The sequence below is a fragment of the Hemiscyllium ocellatum genome, chromosome 33 (assembly GCF_020745735.1).
Source record: "Hemiscyllium ocellatum isolate sHemOce1 chromosome 33, sHemOce1.pat.X.cur, whole genome shotgun sequence".
Taxonomy (NCBI): domain Eukaryota; kingdom Metazoa; phylum Chordata; class Chondrichthyes; order Orectolobiformes; family Hemiscylliidae; genus Hemiscyllium; species Hemiscyllium ocellatum.
In genome coordinates, this window is record NC_083433.1 from 17,021,201 (window position 1) to 17,043,767 (window position 22,567).

Consider the following 22,567-nt stretch of genomic DNA (forward strand, 5'->3'; position numbering starts at 1 on the left):
ATGTTGAAAGACTATAATGTCCATGTATATGCACAGTGGCTCAGTGGTGAACACTGCTGTCTCACAGCACCAAGGACCCAAGTGTGATTCTAGCCTTGGGCAACTGTGTGGAGTTTCCGCCTTCTCCCTATGTCTGTGTGGGTGCTCTAGTTTCCTCCCACAATCCAAAGATGTGTGGGTTAGGTGAGTTGGCCATACTGAACTGCCCATAGTCATGGGTAAATATAGGGTAGGGGAATAGCTCTGAGTGGGATACTCTTTGGTGGGTTAATGTGGATTTCTTGTGCCAAAATTTCTTGTGCCACTGTAGGGATTTTATGAATTTAATATGCATTTCCAAGCTATTCTTTAGGGAAAGGAACTGCTATCCTTACCTGGTCTGCCTTCATGTAAATTCTGACTCAAAGCAATGTGATTGATCTTTAACTGGGCAATTAGTGTTGGCCAATAAATGCTGGACTAGCCAGTAAGGTCTACATCGTATAAATGAAATTTCAAAAGCGCCCAACCGAAATGTATCCCCACTAAAAATATTCATGTCTAGGATGTATCTCCTCAAGCGATGCAGTGCTTTGCTTTATAATTTTAACCTATTTTCTAAACAACCTCAGGAGCACGTGGGACTTGAATCTAGAACTCCCAGTCCTATATGAGGGACACAAGGCCTGAGGCGCAATAATGTTTTTGTGGTGCAACTCGGGATATGGTGTAACACGATTTACATAAAGCTGTTGCTGTTTCATGTCCTCAACATTTGCAGCAAACACTCTTTTTGCAGTATTCGGCTTTTGTATTATCTGGTGTCATGCCTTTCGCGATCGGAACCAACACAGCAATTTTTTTTTTGAAAAGCAAAATTATTTTGAGCGTTGCACATAGAGCAGGCAAATTGTACAAACTGCAATGAGTGGGCTGGGTTTAGGGTCAGTGGGCTGGGTTTAGTGTCAATGGGCTGGAGGTAATTCCGTTCACAGAAAGGAAGGAGAATGGCGTTAGCTCGCACTGTGATATCTGCTGCCTGGCTGGCCAAGGCAATCAGCAGCGTTAAGACCGGGCCGTTGCGGGTCTTGGACTCCTCTTGGTATTTGCCAAAAATGCAGAGGGACGGCAGGAAGGAGTTCAAGGAGAAGCACATCCCCGGCGCTACCTTCTTCGACTTGGACGAATGCAGCGACCGCTCCTCTCCTTACGAGCACATGATGCCCGGGCAGGAGCTTTTCTCCCGATACTTGGCCAACCTGGGCATCTGCAACGACACCCACGTCGTCATCTACGATGCCAGTGATTTCGGACTGTTTTCTGCCCCCCGGGTCTGGTGGATGTTCCGGGCTTTCGGCCACAGCCGGGTGTCGGTGCTGGATGGCGGCTTTATCAATTGGTGCAGGGAGGGTCTCCCGGTCACTTCGGAACTGCAGGACTACCCCGTGGCTGAGTACAAGGCAAAAGCCAAACCCCAGGTCAAAAGTTACCAGGAGATCCTGGACAACATCCAGAGCAAACAGTTCCAGCTGGTGGATGCCAGGTCTGAGGGCAGATTCAAAGGCACCGAGCCTGAACCCAGAGAAGGTTCCTTAAAGAGTTTTATTTTACTTGTTTCATCCCTCAAAACTTATTTCACTATTACATCCAGCTAAAGTTTGCAGCACTTTGCACTCAGGTCCTTTATTTAAATCTCGTCCAACATTTGAGGTGGTTGTCAACTCTGCTTCCACTTGTGAGCTTGTATTTATTGCCAATCAGGACTAGCTGTGTGGGAGGAGATTGAGTCAGCGAGGGGGTAGATATTTCCCTGAACTGGTGCATTTTATGTTCTATTGCAATCATTGCAATTTTAAACAGCTTGCTGTTGCCTCTTGGCAAACCATTACTGTAAGAGTGGAGTCATAGCTAGGCAAGGCTAGATATGCAAGGCCAGTGTTAGTTACCTGTCCTTAATTCCCCTTGAAGTAAATGGCTTGCTCAGTCATTTCCAAGGACAATTAAGAGTCACCACATTGCAGTTGACATGGAGTCATGTGTAGGCCAGACCAAGTAACATGGCAGATTTCCTCCCCTGGAGGATGTAGGTGACTCAGTGAGTACAATTTATTGGTTTTATGGTCACTATTTCTAATTTACTTTATATTTCCAACATTATTCATTTCACTTTAGGTTCTGCATGCTGCTGTAATGAAATTTGAATTTATGACCCAGAGTATTTTGGGTATCTAGATTACAAATCGAATTGCATTACCATAAAACTGTTGTCTCTCTCATGATATAGTTAGCTTTGTTCTTTCATTGCACTGTAATAGCATAAGACAGGGTTACCCAGCATGTTCCCCAAAACATTTGAAAGGCAGACAATACATTTAGTTTAAAGTTGCGCTGGGGTCCTACTATGACACAGCAGACGGGCCATATCTCTCGATTAAGGCAAGGCAGCAGACAGAATTACAGATAAACTATTTAAAACAGCCTTGTAAACAGACCTGATGTAAACAATCAGATCTCTGATCAATTCAGTTTACATATTGGAGGTGTTTACTACACTTGCCCTCATTGCTCTGACCTTTTGAATATAGGAATGAGATGTTATGTTGAGGTTGTACACCATGTTGCTGAGGCCTCTTCTGGAGTACTGTGTGCAGTTCTGGTCACCCTGCAATGGGAAGGACATTAGTAAATTGGAGAGATTTCTGAAGAGATTTACCAGGAGGTTGCCTGTAATGACTGGATGTATTTCATTGGAGCATAGGAGTTTGAGGGGTGACCTTATAGAGATTTATAAAATCATGAGGGATTTAGATAAGGTGAATGGTATGTGTTTTTTTTCCTCAGGTGGGAATTTCAAGACTGGGACATTTTTAAGATGAGAGAGAAAGGTTTTAAAAAAAAAAGACATGGAGGCAGTTTTTTTCACAAAGAGTGATTCGTGTGTGGAATGAACTTCCAGAGGAAGTGATGAATGGTGGTATAGTTACAACATTTAAAAGATACATTTAGATAAGTACATGAATGAGAAATGTTTGGACAGATATGGGCCAAGCACAGGCAGGTAAGACTAGTTTAGTTTGGGATTATGGTCGGTGTGGACTGGATGGACCGAAGGATCTGTTTCAATGCTGTATGACTCTACAAGTGACTCAAACAAATTAATTTATATTTCTCCTGATAACAAAAATGTGAAACTGTATGTACAGTTTGCAGTTACATGGATCAGAGAAAAGCATTTTGAGCATACACCTTCAAGAATATTGCAGCCCATTACTTGAACAAATGGATATGTGTTGAGGAAATCAGTGAATTATGAACTATTCATATTTATTCCTTGCCTCTACTGTGCTTGATGTAGAATTTTCTGAGGTTATGACACACTTAAAACAGTTGCTGTTTCATTTATTTTCAGCCATCTCGGTGGTTCTTTTCCAGTGGAGTATTGTGTGCAGTTCTGGTCAGCACTTTACAGGAATTGCTCTGGAGAGAGTGCAGAGAAGGTTCACTTGAATGCTGCTGGGGTGGAAGATTTGTAGCTCCGAATAAAGATTGGTGAGGCTGGGGCTGTTTTCCTTAGAACAGAGAGAGCTGAGGGGTGACATGATTGAGGTATACAAAATTGGGAGGGGCAGAGATAGAGTAGACAGGAGGAAATAATTTCTCTTGGCAGAGTTCAAAACCCAGTGGCCATGGATTCAAGCTAATTGGCAGAAGGATTAGAGGGGACGTGAGGAAAAACCATTTTTATGCAGACGGTGGTGGATGTCTAGAGTTTGCTGGCTGAATTTGTGGTGGAGGCAACGATCCTAAAATTGTTTAAAAAGTACCGTGATTCTGCACCTTAACAGTTGCAAGCTGCAGGACTAAGGACCTTATGCAGGAGGATGGGATTAGAAAAGGCATCAGGGTGTCTTTGGGTCAGCATGGACAAGGTGGGTCAAATGGCCTCCTACTGTGCTGTATCATTTCTATGACTCTATGCTATTTGTAGGTAACTGTGGGATGATGACACAGGGTTGGTTTGGGAGTCCTCTTTAGCTGGGTGGACATTGTAAGGAATTAGATCTGTTACATTGACCAATGTTCCAGGGTCTGGCAACCTAAGGATTGATGTTCTGCCGTGCACTGATTTTGTCACTGTCTAACTTGACTCCAAGTATTATTTGATTCACATCCTAGTCCACTACACTCTCCCCACTTCTTCATATTGCTTTCTTTAGTAATCTTTCAAAAAATCCTTCTCGTTATCAACATTGCTGTCCAACTCAAATGCAGTAACTTCAAGCTCTTAATGCAGTTGCTTATCAGCTTTCTCTGGGCACAGCTGTCTATGTAGATTCCCTCTTTCACATTGAGTTTCTTCAGGCAAGTTGTCTGTTCTTTACAATCCACTATGTCCTTGGTCAGTTAGAATTAGCTATTATTGTCACATGTACTCACATGAGTTGAAAAATGTGGTGCTGGAAAAACACAGCAGGCCAGGCAGCATCCGAGGAGCAGGAGACACGACATTTCGGACATAAGCCCTTCTTCAAAAATGAAGTTGGTGTGCCAAGCGAGCTGAGATAAAAGATAGTGGGGAGGGAATTTGGGGGAGGGGCGCTGGGAATACGATAGGTGGAAGGAACCCAGCGCCCCTCCCCAAATTCCCTCTTCCACACCCCCCCACACCCCCCACTCACCTTTTATCTCCGCCCGCTTGGCACACCAGCCTTATTCCTGAAGAAGGGCTTATGCCCGAAACTTCGATTCTCTGCATCGGATGCTGCCTGGCCTACTGTGTTTTTCCAGCACCACATTTTTCAACTCTGGTCTCCAGCATCTGCAGTCCTCACTTTCTCCCATATGTACTCACATGAGTACAGTGAAAAGTTTACAAGACAAAATCGTAAGGGGCATGGATAGAGTGAATAGCGAAGATCTTTTTCCCAGGGTAGAAGAGTCCAGAACTAGAGGGCATAGGTTTCAGGTCAGCGGGGAAAGATATAAAAGGGACCACTTTTTCTCACAGAGGGTGGTACATGTATGGAATGAGCTACCAGAAGAAGTGGTGGAGGCTGCTGGAATTACAACATTTAACAGGCGTCTGGATGGGTATATGGATAGGAAGGGTTTAGAAGAACATGAACAAGTGCTGGCAAATGGGACTAGACTAATATTGGATACTTTGCCGGCATGGACAAGTTGGACCAAAGGGTCTGTTTCCGTGCTGTGCAACTCTATGACTTTTAAGTTGTCATGGCGCCATCTTAGGCACCAAGTTATCAATAGATTAGATTAGATTAGAATAGATTAGATTAGATTACTTACAGCGTGGAAACAGGCCTTAGGCCCAACAACTGATTCTTATGTACAAATTCAGGGAAGAAAAATAAAGAAACAAAAGTCCAGCAATAAATTAGAGAAAACAAATAACAGTTCAGAATAACAGTCCTTCCAACTCAGGCTGCATTAGGCTTCACCTCAAGGCCAGTTCGAGCTGAGGCTGGGTTCCAAGCTGGCTTTCACCCCAGACGCTGCCGAACCGCCCAAGATGGGAGATAGAAAGAAAAAGGAAAGTGACAAAAGAGAGAGAAAAAGGTAAAGAAATTGACAAGCTCCAGCTCACAAGTCATACTCTGCCGCTATTTTGGAGATAAATTCCTGTCAGTCTTTGTTATTAAAATGTGAAGGGGAATATTGGATGACAAACAATGGTAAAATCTTCGAGGAGAAAGTGAGGTCAGCAGACGCCGGAGATCAGAGCTGAAAATGTGATGCTGGAAAAGCGCAGCAGGTCAGGCAGCACCCAAGGAACAGGAGATTTGACATTTCAGGCATAATTCATTATTCCTGAAGAAGGACTTATCCGCAACATCAGTTCCTCCTTCCTGAAGAAGGGCTTATGCCCGAAACGTCAAATCTCCTGTTCCTTGGATGCTGCCTGACCTGCTGCGCTTTTCCAGCAACACATTTTCAGTTCTGACAAACAATGGTAATTGAGCAGGTGGTCCTGCATCTTGTCCTGTTTTGTCTTGGGATGCCACTTGTCCCAAAGTGACTGGGAGGTTGCTAGGAGTAGTGGTGATCTTTTTTTGTCACTACTTATGCATTTGTGCTGTGTCTGTGTGTAGGCTGGGAGTGATCAGTCAGTGCCTATGTATATATCTGCTCTGCGCGTGTGAGAGGTGGAGCGGGTCAGTCCCAATCTTTGGATGAATTTAGGAGGAGAGACTGCTGATTGTGGAGGTCGAGCAGGACAGAGTTGGAGAAAGTTATTTGTGTTGCAGTGAGCCATTCATTGTATGTAGGGAGAAGACATCTGACCAGATCGAAGAGCTGGACTGTCAGTAAAGTGGAACATGGAACTGTTCCTGATTTTATTTCCTCAGAGCTGGTGACCCTGGTTGATTTGCTGTCTTGGTCAATGGGATAAACGTTTGCTGTGTTGTTTGGGAAAGCATTCACCCCTTCCATCTCATGTTAGCAGATTCTGTGTGTGTAAGCCTTTTATCGAGCAAGTAAATAGTTGTCGCCAGTGTTTGCTAGCATTTGATCCGGATTCATGGTGGAACCAGTCTTTGGAAATTGATGCAATTGTCTTGGCTTTGGCACCAAATGAGAATTACCATGTTAGCCATTTTAGGTTTGATGAAGTTTGACGCATTTTCTTAAGTTGACAATTTAGCAACGAAGATGGCACTGTCAACCTTGTGTTTGCCTATTTGAACCCAGACATTTTGATGTCATTTCCTGTCACAAGTGTCTTCTCTGGTAACATTTAGCAGTACATGACCACCTGTCACCATTTATATATTTTTCCTTCAGTGTATCTTCTGCCATCTAGAATCATCTTTTAATTCAGCAAGAACTGATATTGCAGATAATTCATTAGACTTCCTCCAATCAGACCTTGCAGAACACTACCTGTTTTTGAATCTCATTGATAATCTTTGGCTCCAAACTCACTGGAATCTGGTAGTTTTATTCACTTGCTGAAAAAATTCTAGCCTGGGCATGAATGATAGCATCAGACACCTTATACCCTCAGCTTTCTGCAGGCTGAGCTATGTGGGTGACAGTCTTGCTGAGAACTGTCTTGTTTTCCTTTTGGGTGTCCTTTCTTGCTTGGCCACCTGTGTCCACTGATTTCCATGAACAGTCTCTTCAACTTCTCTTCATCTTTAATGTAGGAAATGGGAGTAGGAGTAGGCCCATTGAGCATGCTGCATCATTCAACTGAATCGTGGCTGATCTTTTACATAAATGTCATTTACCCATACTATTCCCATATCTCTTGATGTCTTCAATATCTAGAAACGTATCAATCTCTCTCTATCTTTCTTGAATATACTTTATAGCTCAGCTATCTGTAAAGCATTGCTTCAGCAATTCCCATTATTTTTTAAACATAAATTCAAAGAATCTCTACAATGTAGTTAGAGATAATTGAGCCCATCGCAACTACACTGATCATCTGAAGAAAATTCCACACAGACCCATCCTCTCTAACCTTGTAACCCCACATTTATCACAGCTAATCCATCTAGTCTGCACATCTTTGGACACTAAAGATAATTTAGCATGGCCAAACCACCCAACGCACATCTTTGAACTATGGGAGGAAACCAGAGCGCACACTGAAAACCCATACAGACATGGGGAGAATGTACAAACACTGCACACTGGCCAAGGTTAGAATTGAACCTGGGTCCCTGGCGCTGTGAGATGTTTGCATAGTGACTGCCTTGATGCGGTTGATTTGGGCTTTTTTCACATATAAGATATTTTTCTTTTGTGAGTCAGTGGACATGATTGTATATGGATTGTTCTCTGATAACGAATATGGGGCTACAGGGTTAGGGAGGGTAGGTCTGCATGAGATGCTGATCAGAAGGTCGGTGTAGACTTGATGGGTTGATTGTTATCTGATAATCAGCACAAGGACAAATGACTTTATTCTAAAAACAGTGTTCAATTATGATAGGCAAATTTCTCTGATTAATCCCATGGTTGCTATTGTATATATGTTGGCTGGTTTTAAATCTGAGTTTTACATCAAAAAATAAATAACTGAATACATTATACTTCTTATTTGTTCAAATTCATTTCTGTACATAAAGTATGACCCAGAAATTAAAAAATTGACAATTGGCCATTTTATGGAATTGCTTGTCTGACCTATAAATCTGTACTATAGCAGGCTGGGTTATATTGGGGCCCCCAGTGTGATATTCATTTGCAGTTTGACAAGTATAATGCCTGATCTATGCAGTGTTTTATTTACTTTTAATAGCAAAATGTCCCAAGATTCTTCACAGCTGGTTGTGTTGAGATTATACATGATAGTGGTGGATGGATTTATTTAAAACTGCGCACAAAATTGTTCCATCCAAATCAATTGACATGTCCCTGGGCTGTTGGTTAAGCAACCATAAAACTTTAAAACAGTTACAGCAACTTCCAGAAAACAGTTTTTCTAACGCTGAGTTGTTGCCTTCATTTTAAGGCCCTGTGCTTTTCTCAAAGCCATGATTATTTTTTGGAAATATATTTCTACATTTTTCACAACATTAATAATTGCTACATGATATGAGATACAAAGCATCCCAAGCATGGCAGCTAGAATCATCCATTTTTTAAAATCCATTTACTTGAGGAAACACATTATCTTAACTCATTGCTTCAAACACCCTCCCCTTACATCCCCTCCTTAAAATCTTGATTAAGTTGAGCATATTTCATGTAGATTGATGACTGAGTCAGTTGGATCTTCACATTCATCCTGTTGGGACAGGGTTTCCCAAAGTTTAGGTTACAACTCCCAGTGGGCTCGCTGCATGGGATTCTGCATCATGAGCTCCAAGTCAGCAGTGGCTGCTGCAGAAATCCAACCAAGTGATATGAGCTGAGAGGGACTTTTCAACACCCCTTTTATTTTAAAATGGTGGGTATAGCCAAATTTACTAAACCTCTGAGGTTGATTCCTTATAATTCTTTCTCACCCTAAACCCAGAGCCTGTTTATGGATCATGGCAATTCTGAAGCCTTAAATAGGGATTTCACCGTGGAAAAACACCCGTGAAATCTTTTTGTGAGGACACTAAACCTCTCTCCATCAACACTGTTGCTTTGCCCTCATTACCTCTTCCAATTGCTGTTCTATCCTCGTTCCCTCAATTCAGTTAACACTTAACACGTTCAGGTTCCTTTTCTTCTGCCAGACGAGCAATTTTCTTCATATCTTGCAACCTTGCACTTGCATTAATAATTTCTGATCATTTACTTCAGTTTCAATTTGAAATCATGATTTGGAGATGCTGGTGTTGGACTGGGATGTACAAAGGTAAAAAATCATACAACACCAGGTTAGAGTCCAACGGATTTATTTGGAAGCACTAGATTTTGGGGCATTGCTCTTTCATCAGGTGGTTCTGGGGTACCTGATCGTAAGACACAGAATTTATACCAAAAGTTTATAGTGTGATGCAACTGAAATTATATATTGAAAAAGACCTGGATTGTTTGTTAAGTCTCTCATCTGATGGAATGAACAGGTTGGTTTCAGTTCTTTCATTTGTCAATCTCAGAAAATTTAAAAGTTACATTCTCAAGTGAACTTTAACAACTGATGTCATATTGGCCTAGATAATGCATTTAAGGTATGAGCTGCCCTGTGTGAGACTGTCTGTGCCACAATGGTCAGACTGATTCTAATCTAAAAAATGGATTGACAGAATCCTACATAGATTCATACAGTTTTTGAGCAAAGTAAAATGTAATTCTGCAAGTACAAATTCACCCCACAAACTTATATGTATATGTGCATGTGGGCGTGTGTTGTGAGAGTGTGTGTGTGTGTGTGTGTGTGTGTGTATAAAGGCTATAAATCTGTGAGAGGGTGCATGTGGGAGTGTATGTGTAGGAGTGTGTGTGTGTACATGTCTGTCCTTATGTGTGCGTGTATGTGTATAGTGCATTGGGGTCACCTGTAATGTGACAGGAACTTTTCATTGTTATCTGTCCCAAAGTCTGCCTTGGAGAACGGTCACCCAAAGTTCCAAGGTCAAATGTAGTGTTCTGCAAATGGGAGGGAACATTCCTGTCGTGTTGATTGTTGTGCGACAGGCGTTTTGGGTGACCGTCCTCCAAGGTGGACTTCGGGACAGACAGCAACAAGAAATGGCCGAGCAGAGGCTGATAGCCAACTTTGCTACCCATGAGGATGGCCTCAGCCGGGACTTTGGGTTCATGTCACACTACAGGTGACCTCATTGCACTATACACATACACAGACAGATGCAGACACTCCTATGCAGACACTCCTACACACACACACACACACACACACACCCCTACAGGTCCATACACTCACGTAGACCCTATCTCAGATGCTCACACGTACAATCCTGCACCCACTCACCAACTTCTACCCATTTACACTCACACACGTACACACACACTCTCACAGACATTCATCACCCCCCCCACCCCCCCCAACACACACCCACATGCACACATATAAGTTTGTGGGGTGAATTTGTACTTGCAGAATTACATTTCACTTTGCTCAAAAACTACATGAATTCATGGAAGATTCTGTCAATCCATTTTTTAGATTAGAATCATTAGAGTGGTGCTGAAAAAGCACAGCCGGTCAGGCAGTATCCGGGGAGCAGCAAAATCGACGTTTTGGGCAAACGCCGTTTCCTGATGAAGGGCTTTTGCCCGAAACGTCGATTTTTCCTGCTTCTTGGATGCTGCCTGACCGGCTGTGCTTTTCCAGCACCACTCTAATCTAGGCTCTGATTTTCAGCATCTGCAGTCCTCACTTTTGCCTTGTTGATTTTAACCTGACTATTATGGCACAGACAGTCTCACGCAGGGCAGCTCACACCTTTAACTGCATTATCTAGGCCGCCATGACACCAATTGTTAAAGTACACTTGAGAATGTAACTTTTAAATGTACTGAGATTTGCATATGAAAGAACTGAAACCAAAATTTCATTCGAAAAGATGAAAGACTTAACAAATAATCCAGGTCTTTTTCAATATATAATTTCAGTTATGACACATTGTAAACTTTTGCTATAAATTCTGTGTCTTATGATATTATATTCCACAACCACCTGAAGGAGCAGTGCTCCAAAAGTTAAAGCTTCCAAATAAACCTGTTGGACTATAACGTAGTGTTGTGCGATTTTCAATTTGAAGTGATCTGTTTGTTTCATGAGTGATTATTTCAACCATTTTCATCTTGCAACAATTGTTCAAATTGAACTTTCTTCCAAAACCTTTCTTGTACAGAAAATGGATACCCTTCATTTTTCTGTCTGAAACAGTTGAGTGAAAAATTCATTGTACAAAGTTTGTCTCTGTCAACTGCAGAGTAAAAAATGGGTAAGGGCAGTCAACAGCTAATTGCAGTTGAGATAAGGTGCAGGGAATGAATAGTTGCCCAGAATTGTGTTGGCTGCTGAAAATCAATTGGGATGCTCCCCATCCCACCCTTGCTTTAATTCCTTTGGTGTATGTAAACGATGCAGATTTATGTTACACCCTAATGAAGAGGAATATTCTATGATATTGTGGCTCAGCAGTTAGCACTGCTACCTCACAGTGCCAGGGATCTGGGTTCAATTCCAGCCTCAGGCAACTGTCAATGTGGAGTTTGCACATTCACCCTGTGTCTGTGTGGGCTTCCTCCGGGTGCTCTGGTTTCTTCCCACAATCCAAAGATGTGCAAGTTAGGTAATTGGCCATGCTAAATTGCCCATAGTTTTGGATTAGTGATGCTGGAAGAGCACAGCAGTTCAGGCAGCATCCAAGGAACAGCAAAATCGATGTTTCGGGCAAAAGCCCTTCATCAGGAATAAAGGCAGAGAGCCTGAAGCGTGGAGAGATAAGCTAGAGGGGGGTGGGGGTGGGTAGAAAGTAACATAGAGTACAATAGGTGAGTGGGGGAGAGGATGAAGGTGATAGGTCAGGGAGAAGAGGGTGGAGTGGATAGGTGGAAAAGGCGATAGGCAGGTAGGACTAGTCCGGACAAGTCACGGGGACAGTGCTGAGCTGGACGTTTGGAACTAGGTTGAGGTGGGCGAAGGGGAAATGAGGAAACTGTTGAAGTCCACATTGATGCCCTGGGGTTGAAGTGTTCCGAGGCGGAAGATGAGGCGTTCTTCCTCCAGGCATCTGGTGGTGAGGGAGCGGCGGTGAAGGAGGCCCAGGACCTCCATGTCCTCGGCAGAGTGGGAGGGGGAGTTGAAATGTTGGGCCACGGGGCGGTGTGGTTGATTGGTGCGGGTGTCCCGGAGATGTTCACTAAAGCGCTCTGCTAGGAGGCGCCCAGCCTCCCCAATGTAGAGGAGACAGCATTGGGAGCAACGGATACAATAAATGATATTAGTGGATGTGCAGGTAAAACTTTGGATGTGGAAGGCTCCTTTAGGGCCTCGGATAGAGGTGAGGGAGGTGGTCTGGGCGCAGGTTTTACAGTTCCTGCGGTGGCAGGGGAAGGTGCCAGGATGGGAGGGTGGGTTGTAGGGGGTCGTGGACTTGACCAGGTAGTCACGGAGGGAACGGTCTTTGCGGAAGGCGGAAAGGGATGAGGAGGGAAATATATCCCTGGTGATGGGGTCTTTTTGGAGGTGGCGGAAATGTCGGCGGATGATTTGGTTTATGCGAAGGTTGGTAGGGTGGAAGGTGAGCACCAGGGGCATTCTGTCCTTGTTACCTTTGGAGGGATGGGATCTGAGGGCCGAGGTGCGGGATGTGGACGAGATGCGTTGGAGGGCATCTTTAACCACGTGGAAAGGGAAATTACGGTCTCTAAAGAAGGAGGCCATCTGGTGTGTTCTGTGGTGGAACTGGTCCTCCTGGGAGCAGATACGGCAGAGGCGGAGGAATTGGGAATACGGGATGGTATGTTTGCAAGAGGTAGGGTGGGAAGAGGTGTAATCCAGGTAGCTGTGGGAGTCGGTGGGTTTGTAAAAAAAATGTCAGTGTCAAGTCGGTCGTTATTAATGGAGATGGAGAGGTCCAGAAAGGGGAGGCATGTCCAGGTAAATTTAAGGTCAGGGTGGAATGTGTTGGTGAAGTTGATGAATTGCTCAACCTCCTTGCGGGAGCAAGAGGTGGCGCCAATGCAGTCATCAATGTAGCGGAGGAAGAGATGGGGAGTGGTTTCGGTGTTATTACGCAAGATCAACTGTTCTACGTAGCCAACAAAAAGCCCATATGTGTGCCCATGGCTACCCCTTTGGTCTGGAGGAAGTGGGAGGATTCGAAGGGGAAATTGTTAAGGGTGAGGACCAGTTCAGCCAAATGAATGAGAGTGTCGGTGGAAGGGTACTGTTGGGGATGTCTGGAGAGGAAAAAACGGAGGGCTTGGAGGCCCTGGTCATGGCGGATGGAGGTGTAGAGGGATTGGATATCCATGGTGAAGATGAGGCGTTGGGGGCTGGGGAAACAGAAGTCTTGGAGGAGGTGGAGGGCGTAGGTGGTGTCTCGAACGTATGTGTGGAGTTCCTGGGCTGGGGGGATAGAACAGTGTCGAGGTAGGTAGAGATGAGTTCTGTGGGGCAGGAGCATGCTGAGACAATGGGTCGGCCAGGGTGGTCAGGCTTGTGGATCTTGGGAAGGAGGTAGAACCGGGCAGTGCGGGGTTCTCGGACTATGAGGTTGGAAGCTGTGGGTGGGAGATCTCCTGAGGTGATGAGGTTCTGTATGGTCGGGGAGATGATGGTTTGGTGATGGGGGGTGGGGTCATGGTCGAGAGGGCAGTAGGAAGAGGTGTCCTCGAGTTGGCGTTTGGCTTCAGCAGTGTAGAGGTCAGTGCGCCAGACTACCACTGCACCCCCTTTATCCACTGGCTTGATGGTGAGGTTGGGGTTGGGGCAGAGGGATTGGAGGGCTGCGTGTTGTGAGGGTGAGAGGTTGGAGTCGGGGAGGGGGGTAGATAGGTTGAGGTGGTTATTGTTCCGGCGGCAGTTGGAAATGAAGAGGTCGAGGGCAGGTAATAGGCCAGCGAAGGGTGTCCAGGTGGATGCAGTGTGTTAGAGGTGGGTGGGAATCCTGATTGTGAAAGTAAGCTCGGAGGCGGAGGCAACGGAAGAATTGTTCGACGTCACAGCGTGTATTAAATTCATTGATACGTGGATGAAGGGGGATGAAGGTGAGTCCTTTGCTGAGGACTGATCGTTCGCCCTCAGTCAAGGGGAGGTCTGGAGAGATGGTGAAAACTTGGCAGGGCTGGGAGCTGGGATCTGGTGTGCGTGTGGAGCTGGGAGTGAGGGCGGAACCTGTGACTGGAGTGGTTGTGGTGGTGGGCGCAATGGGGGTGGAGTCATCAGCAGGGGTAGTGTACCCCTCGGGTGAGGATAGTGACTGTGGGGTCTGTGGGGGGCGTGTCAGCAGAATGCAGGTGAGTGGCGCTGGTGGGGGCGGAAGTGGTGGTGACCACGGCAGTAGGGTGGTGGAAGTCACTGAGCGTGTGACATCAGCAATGATGTGAGGGATGGAAGTGATGTCACGTGATGCATGAGGAATTGTGAGGGGCGGAAGTGGTTGTGGGATTGGCCATGATGGGGGCGGAAGTGGCATCATCAATCGGCGTGGGGGTGGCAGCTGCATCAGCCGCATGGCTAATGGCGTCTGAGTAGTTTCCGAGGCCAGGGGAATCTTCTGGAATGTTTGAGGAGCGCTGGTTATGGAGGTGGGTAGATAAAAGTTTGTTGTACTTATCGTTTTTGATGTTTGAGATGAAATTGAAATACTGTTCATTGAGAGTATGAATTCTCCTGAGGATGTGGTACTGAGTGGGTCCTTTGCAATTCTGAGAGATGTGGCCCTCAGCTGAGGCAGGGATGACTGTAGAGTGGTTAGGTACCGGCGCATTGCTGCGAGCGTGGAGCGGAGGATCTTGAAGGAGAACCGTTGCTGGTGTTTTTGAATCTGTAGTCTGTACTGTTTGTCCTGTTCGGGTCCAAACTCTGCTGGTTTAAAGGTGGGATGAGTTGGTTACGGAGGCAGGCACTGAGGAAGCAAATGTGGCTGTGGTACCGAGTTTGTTTCATGACATGGTTGAAGAGCTTCAGGGCAGAGGAAATGACCTGGGAGTTGCAGCACGACTCACCTCTATCTGGTTTCCAGCATCTGCAGTCATTGTTTTTACCTCGTTGTTTTACCAAATTGCCCATAGTGTTAGGTGCATTAGTTAAGTGTAAATATGGAGAATGGGTCTGGGTGAGTTACTCTTTGGAGGGTCAGTGTTTCCATGCTGTAGGGACTCTAATCTAATATGCAAATAAGCTGGTATTCAGATGTCATCCGGGTGTCTTATCACTACCATTGCATTGGTAACTGAAATAGTCATGTTGAACAAAACCTACAAATTCCGCCAATGCCTAGAACACTCAGTCTGCTCCACACATTGCAATCCTAGGTATGGAGGGATTGATTTAGGAACAAAGTTTGAATTGATTGAGACTATACCCATTAGAATTTAGAAGAATGAAAGGTGATCTCTTGGAAACAAGTAGGATTCTTAAGGGGCTTGACAGAGTAAATGCTGAGAGGATGTTTTCCCCATTGTGAGAGTCTTGAACCAGCAGGCATAGTCAGAATGAAGCGGCACTGATTTAAGACTTATTTAGAGTCATAAAGATGTACAGCATGGAAACTGACTCTTCAGTCAATGTGTCAATGCCAACCAGGTAGCCTAAATTAATCTAGTCTCATTTGTCAGCATTTGGTCCAAATCCCTACAAACCCTTCCTGGACCCATCCAGATGCCTTTTAATGTTGTGATTGTACCAACCTCCACTACTACTTCTGGCAACTTGTTCCATACACGCACCACCCTCTGTGTGAAAGAGTCGCCCTTTAGATCCCTCTTAAATCTTTCCCCTCTCACCTTAAACCCACGTCCTCTAGTTTGGACTCTCCTGATGAGGGGGAATTTCTCCTCTCAGAAGGTTGTGAGCCTGTACAACTCCTTTCCGCAGAGAGCTGTGGGGACGGAGTCCTCATGTATATGTAAGGCTGAAATAAATTTTTCATCAGTCAGGAAATGAAGAGTTATTTGGGAAAGGACGAAAGGAATGTTGGATCAGCTGTGATCCTTCTGAATGGCGGATCAAGCTTGAGGGCCTGAACAGCCTACTCCTGTGCCTGTTTCTTTTGGATTTATTTCTTGACAACCATCTTAAAATTTGACCAAAGAGTAATGTTTTGAGCAAAGTATAAAATTAAAGACAACTTTCCCTGTTTGATACAAGATATAATTTTTTTTAGCATTTGAGTCTCTAATCTTGTTGGTGGGAAGGTAAAGCCTCGACAGGCAAGCAGAAACTTACTATGTGCTTATGGATAATATCACACCATGGGTGTTTCTGTTCATTAATAATCAACTTCACATATTTGCCCTCAGTATTTCTGGATCTCATTTTACCCATCAATGCATGCCCTTTGGTTTCAAACACTTTTTTTTTATTTCTACACTCTATACATACAAATAAACACACACACTCTCTCCATGTTCTTAGATATTTTCAATCTTGCATCTCTAGCAGCATTTACATATTTTGGTTCCGGCACACTTAAAGACATTCTTAAACTCTCTTCACTTTGTTGGATCTCTCCTTCTCACCAGAAGGCCTTTAATTTCTCACCTCTTGTAATCCATGCTCTGGTCTGCTGTTAGTGCTGAGGTAACTTGGGACTTCTTGCTGCCTTAGTTATGTAAAACTATTCAATGAATCATTCCTATCCTGGGAGAATGTTGTTCCATATTCATAACTAAAGAGCGAACAGGATAGAGGCACAGTCCCTGGCTTATCATAAGGTTTTAAGACTTCTGACATTTTCTTTGCTATGGATGAATGAGTTTGTGATTGATTGCAGACACCTTGATTTTTGAAAGAAACATAAACTGAGGCCTTATCTCCATTTTGGGTGGATGTTAAAGATCTCCAAGCATTATTAAGGGAAGAATAGGCTCTCTGGTGTCCCAGGGCTAGTCAAATAATTCAGTTGTTCACCTACTGCTGTTAACAAATGCAGATACAAGCTGCCTGTTTCCAACATCAATGACTTGTACTTCTATTGACATTGAGATGTTATGACAGGCAGTGTATAAGTACAGACTTGACCTTTATTCTCTGGTTCAAAAGAGCTGAATGCTATGCCTGGTCACTAGCAGCATTTCCACATTTGGTTGGGGTGGGGATGGTTTGTGAATTAAACTGTTCTGCCCCCAAGATTACTGGTGACGTGAGAGTCTAAGCAGGACCGTTATTTAAATTCTGACAAAACTCTTAATGTTTAACATCCGTGTTTTTATAGGCTAACAAATGGAATGCTGCAAATGATTGACCATATGTTCTGAGGTCAAACGTTTCCATGATGTGATATTAACTTGTTTCAGTTCATTTTATGAGAACATCTATAAAATCATTTTTTGTCAATCAGATTTCAAACAGTCACATTGAAAGAATGATTTTCAAGAATGTTTGATTTAAGAGATCTGAAGGTATGGATTCTGAATTGTCCTTTAGCATATTAACTTGGCAGTGGAGGCCCACATCACACATAATGAGCATATTCAGTAATACAACAACAATGCATTGTTTTACATTGCTTTTCTAAGCAACCAGGGTACTGGAAGTTCATCACAACGGGTTTTCAAACCAAGTAATTTGGAAACCTGCATTAGTAAGGATAATCTATTCCTGATGTATATACACTCCCCCACCCTCAGTTATGTCAATCCAGGCAGGTAACTCTCAGATTAGCAAAAGCAAATATTAAGGAAAATTTCAAGTGAAATCAGGACATGCATCTATTTAGAATCTTTCACAAGCACAAGCAATCTTTTCAGTCTCGCTGAAGTTCTTTTGAAGAAAGGTCAGCATGGGAAAATAGTCAAAAAGTGTGGCGCTGGAGAAGCACAGCAGGCCAGACAGCGTCCAAGGAGCAGGAGAATCGACGTTTCAGGCATAAGCCCTTCATCAGGAATTCCGAAACGTCAACATACAACTGCTCCTCATACACTGCACTTTTCCAGCGCCACACTTTTCAACTCTGATCTCCAGCATCTGCAATCCTCGCTTTCTCCCAGCATTGGAAAGTAGCAAATTTCATAGTGCAGAGTCATTTTCTACAAACCACAATGTGATAACGACCAGATAATCTTTTTCACAATCTTGAGTGAAGGATAAATACTGAGGGTGATTCAACAGGGTGATCAGCCAAGGCCAAATGGTTAAAACCTGTTTCACTCAAAGGGATGAACACCTCGTCTTCCAACATTAAAAGAAAATTAGGAGAGTAGATTGAATAAAGTAAAAGGTTTTGGTTCAATATTTCAGAAACCTGTTAACTTTTAACAAGACATCTGAACAAAAATTGGAGACAGGTTCTGAGAACAGTCGTAGAGTATTTGCCAGGATGCTAGTGAGATTTGTGCAGCATTTGACTGTTACTTACATATGTGATTTCCTTGAATTGGGTTGGGTTTCCTTCAATTCACACTTTTTTTAATTTATCTTATTTCTCAAGGTATTGAACCTGGGCACATCCCCAATAGTATCAATATCCCCTTTAATACCTTCATGGATCCAGAGACTCTCAGGATGAAGAGTGAAAAGGAGCTGCAGTGCTTGTTTGAGGATCACAATGTCGATCTGAACAAACCACTGGTAGGAACCTGTGGCACTGGGGTCACTGCTTGCTTTGTCGCCCTTGGTGCCTACCTCTGTGGGAAAGAAAACGTGATGATCTACGATGGCTCCTGGCAAGAGTGGTTCACCCGAGCTGACCCCAGTCACATTATCTCGGAGAGAAAGGAGAAAGTCAAATAGGCAGCACTGAAAGCAATGTTTTAGATTATACTGTTCCCATGTCAAGGTTAGTAGATAATTTGAGAGTCATTCTTATGTTCTATTTGACTAGCTAAGGAGTCTATCTTTTATTGTGTTGGAGGTAGGAGCTAAACAGCTACTGTAAAGGTTTGATCTGTTCCCTATTTGAAGGGCCTTCTGCACATTTAGCAAGTGTTCTTCTGGGTATTGATGGCAACAATAGGTGTAATCCTCTTTTGTGATGTTGTTTCAGTCACAATTGTATATTTCTCAAGTATTTGTCTGGAGACTCGACCTTTTTCACAAGATGCAGAAGGGTGGTCTGGGACAGCTCTTGTTAGAATGGTAATGGGAGATGCATGACCATGAAAGGGAATGAAGCCATTTCTGGGGAAAGTTTGTCACTTTCCAGAATCATTCACAGTTTTGTTTCTTGCCGTATTTGTTTGGGGCACTACGTTGTCATTTCCTGAAGATGCTGGACGTGCTGAGGCTGAGTGTCCACTGAGTTTCAAAATGTTTCTCTGTGATTTACTCCTTGAATGCAGTGACTGCTCTGTGTAGCCAAGATTTCAAAGTGAGACCAGATGGCCTTTGATGAATATAGGATGTCAGAGTTGAAATAAGTCTGGCATTTCTTCCCTTTCTAAGTGAAAATCTTTATTATTGAATCAAAATTCCTCCTGTTACTAACATTGTAAACTTTAAACTCTCTCAGCCTATACGACATCATTTGTAGATTAGGAGTTATTTTACTGCACCCAACAGTGTGAGAGAAATGAAGGCTAAACCCCTGTTCCTTTCCTGATCTAAGTCATGCAACTGAAAACAGAAAACTTTCTCCTCAGCACGGAAGAAATTTAATAGAGAGAGTAATACTTGGATAAATCCTGCCTCCTGTCTGGAATTGCTTCATAGATTCTGAGACTAGCTTCAGAGTGAGTGTGTATCTCATCTCCAGTTCTGAGTTGTTAAATTGGGAATGCTCCGATGTCAATGAAGTTGACAGTAAAGTTTGTCTGGATTGCAGAATAAATAGCATTTGTATTAAATCTGGAGTTTGCATGCAGTGGCCAATTCCTGGCATTACAATGAAACCTGTTTCTTTCAATAACTTCCGAACATTTTCTAACATCATGTTCTCGCTAGTTGTCAATCTTTGTACACCCAATATATACCAAATGTGCCTCTCAGTTTTCCACACAGGTCAAGTGTGCCGTAATTCAGATTTAGGAGATGGAACATTGTACAAAAAAATCCTTCCCCATGTGCCTTACTGCAATTAAAAGAAATAATGCTCCAGGAGTTGGCCACTTAACACTGAGGTAATTTTTGCTACTGTAACAATTTTCCCTCTGGCTACTTAAAATGTTTTTAATTAAAATCTTAAGAGTTTCAAAGGATTTGTGAGACAAATGTGTTAAGCTATCTTTAGAGCACCTTATTCAAAGAGGAAATGTGGGGATTAGTATTACTACACAAATTTGATGAATTGTCTAATGTACTTGAAACTACAGAGTAAGTATGATACAATGAGCAATCTGAAATATTCATTCAGGTCTGTAACAGACAAGCAACTGAGTTTGCAGCAACAGTGCAAGGCACAGCAATGTTATGGCTTCCTTTCCCTGAGGTTTTCAGTGTTACACTCTACATTCAGTGTATCAGTTGCATGTATCGAGAAATTCCTGTGCATTACAATGGGGAATGTGGACAATAAAAAAAAATAGACAGTGGAATTTTCATCAATGGAGTCTACCTTGGTTAGTGGGCTTGGCTGAGGGTTCAACTTCCATTCCAACAACTTCCAGTACAAAATCTAGACTGATTATCCAGTGCAGCATCCGAGGAGTGCTGTGCTACCAGAAGCACACTGTTTCTAGTGAGACATTAAACCAAAGCCCTGACCATGCTCTTAGATGAAAGTTAGATAAAAATAAACAACATTTCAGCTTCAGGCCAATAACTTTTCACGAAAAGAAGTGTTAACACCTTTTGTAGGTTAGTTGTGTCTCTGACCCAATGAATGTCATATGTAATAATTTCAATAAAATTAATTCAGTTAAGTAGTTTTATCTGACTCCTTTTTGAATCAAAGATCGGAGATGTAAGTCTTTCCTCTGTATTTTCTGTTGAGGGGGAATCAGAACATTGCAATAAAGACCATTCTTAGAAATGGGTTCGATGTTACAGTTCATTTGTCCATCTGTTATCCTTGCTGTCAAGACATGTAACTGTGAAAAAGGTATGGGTTGTGAATTTTATCTCAAAACCCAAAGCCTCAAATGTCACCCCTCTGTAACCAAGGTGTGTGGGACTGAAACATTTGATCAGCAAGTAAGAGTGGAGCAAGAAGGGATGATGTAGTACGTGACAGTACATCAAGGGGAATTTACACTGCTCTCTGCAGTAAAGAATGTACTCTGACAGCTGAATTATCTGCCCAGCACCAGACTTGAGGGCATCTGTCCAGGGCTGATGAGAAACCTGGATTGAAAAGGGGAAAATACAGTAGTCATGGTATTAAATTAATAAATAGAACCAAACAGGTACAAATTCTGGATGATTATTCAAACATTGTGCAAATTGTCATAGAACAAATAAGGTTAGAGAAATTAATGCATGGCTCAAAGATTGGGAGAATTGGGTGCAAGTTCATGGGGAACTGGCACCAACATGGGAGAAAGTACAATTTGCCGTGTTGGGATGGTGTTCTAGTGAACCGTGTAACTAGGGACATGAAAAGGGCTTTAAAATTAACAAGCATGAAGGAATCAAGCTTAGTAGGTGTAGCAAAACACTGGTAGATTCAAGACAGGTGATCAAATTGGTAATATAGGAAATAAAGGTCAAAGAATCATAAGAAGGCATGGTGGGAAAAGTTTAACAATGCACCAACAATTGAGATTACACATCATAAACGTAACAAGTAGACAAAACCAAAGGCAAACATCAAAAACAAATTGCTGGAGAAACGTAGGCGTGACCCTATCTATAGAGAGAAAACAAAACTAACGATTTTAGTTCAGTGACACTTCAGAACTGAAAGCAGCTAGGAAAAGGTGATATTTATGCTGATGTGTGTGGGAATTGGAGGGTAAAGAAGAAAGTTGATGGGTGGAGATGGAGTCCAGAGAGAGAAATCAAGGGAGGCAGACAAAGAGATTGTTAATTGTATATCGGAGAAGAAAAGAAGCTCAGTAAGAGATAATGGCCTATATCTACTTTCCAATGTCTTATGATTGCACGTTGAAGTAACATTAACTTCACTAAGTCTGATGTTGTCATAGCTTTTCACAGAAGCGTCATAGAGATGAACAGCATGGAAACAGACCGTTCGGTCCAACCTGTCCAGACCGACCAGATATCCCAACCCAATCTAGTCTCTCCTGCCAGCACCCGGCCCATATCCCTCCAAACCCTTCCTATTCATATACCCATCCAAATGCCTCTTAAATGTTGCAATTATATCAGCCTCCACCAATTCCTCTGGGAGCTCATTTGATACACGTACCACCATCTGCGAGAAAAAGTTGCCCCTTAGGTCTATTTTGGTATCTTTCCCCTCTCACCCTAAACCTATGCCCTCTAGTTCTGGACTGTCCGACCCCAGGGAAAAGACTTTGCTTATTTACCCTATCCATGCCCCTCATAATTTTGTCAACCATTATAAGGTCACCCCTCAGCCTCCGACACTCCAGGGAAAACAGTCCCAGCTTGTTCAGCCTCTCCCTATAGCTCAAATCCTCC

The 22,567-nt window shown here is 43.3% G+C and overlaps 1 protein-coding gene across 1 annotated transcript; it reads left to right on the forward strand.

Annotated features, from left to right (window-relative positions):
- The first annotated feature begins 948 nt into the window (after positions 1-948).
- On the forward strand, positions 949-20,883 carry LOC132831325 (3-mercaptopyruvate sulfurtransferase-like). Its single transcript, XM_060849405.1, has 2 exons — positions 949-1,566; positions 18,516-20,883. The coding sequence occupies exons 1-2, from the start codon at positions 987-989 to the stop codon at positions 18,815-18,817; spliced, it is 882 nt and encodes a 293-aa protein (XP_060705388.1). The 5' UTR covers positions 949-986; the 3' UTR covers positions 18,818-20,883.
- The last annotated feature ends 1,684 nt before the right edge of the window (positions 20,884-22,567 follow it).

Bases quoted from the DNA above. Each gene is read 5' to 3' on its own strand.
- LOC132831325 (XM_060849405.1), top strand. From the start codon at position 987: ATGGCGTTAGCTCGCACTGTGATATCTGCTGCCTGGCTGGCCAAGGCA. The intron at 1,567-18,515 runs GTTCCTTAAAGA...TTATTTCTCAAG, and splicing joins CGAGCCTGAACCCAGAGAAG to GTATTGAACCTGGGCACATC.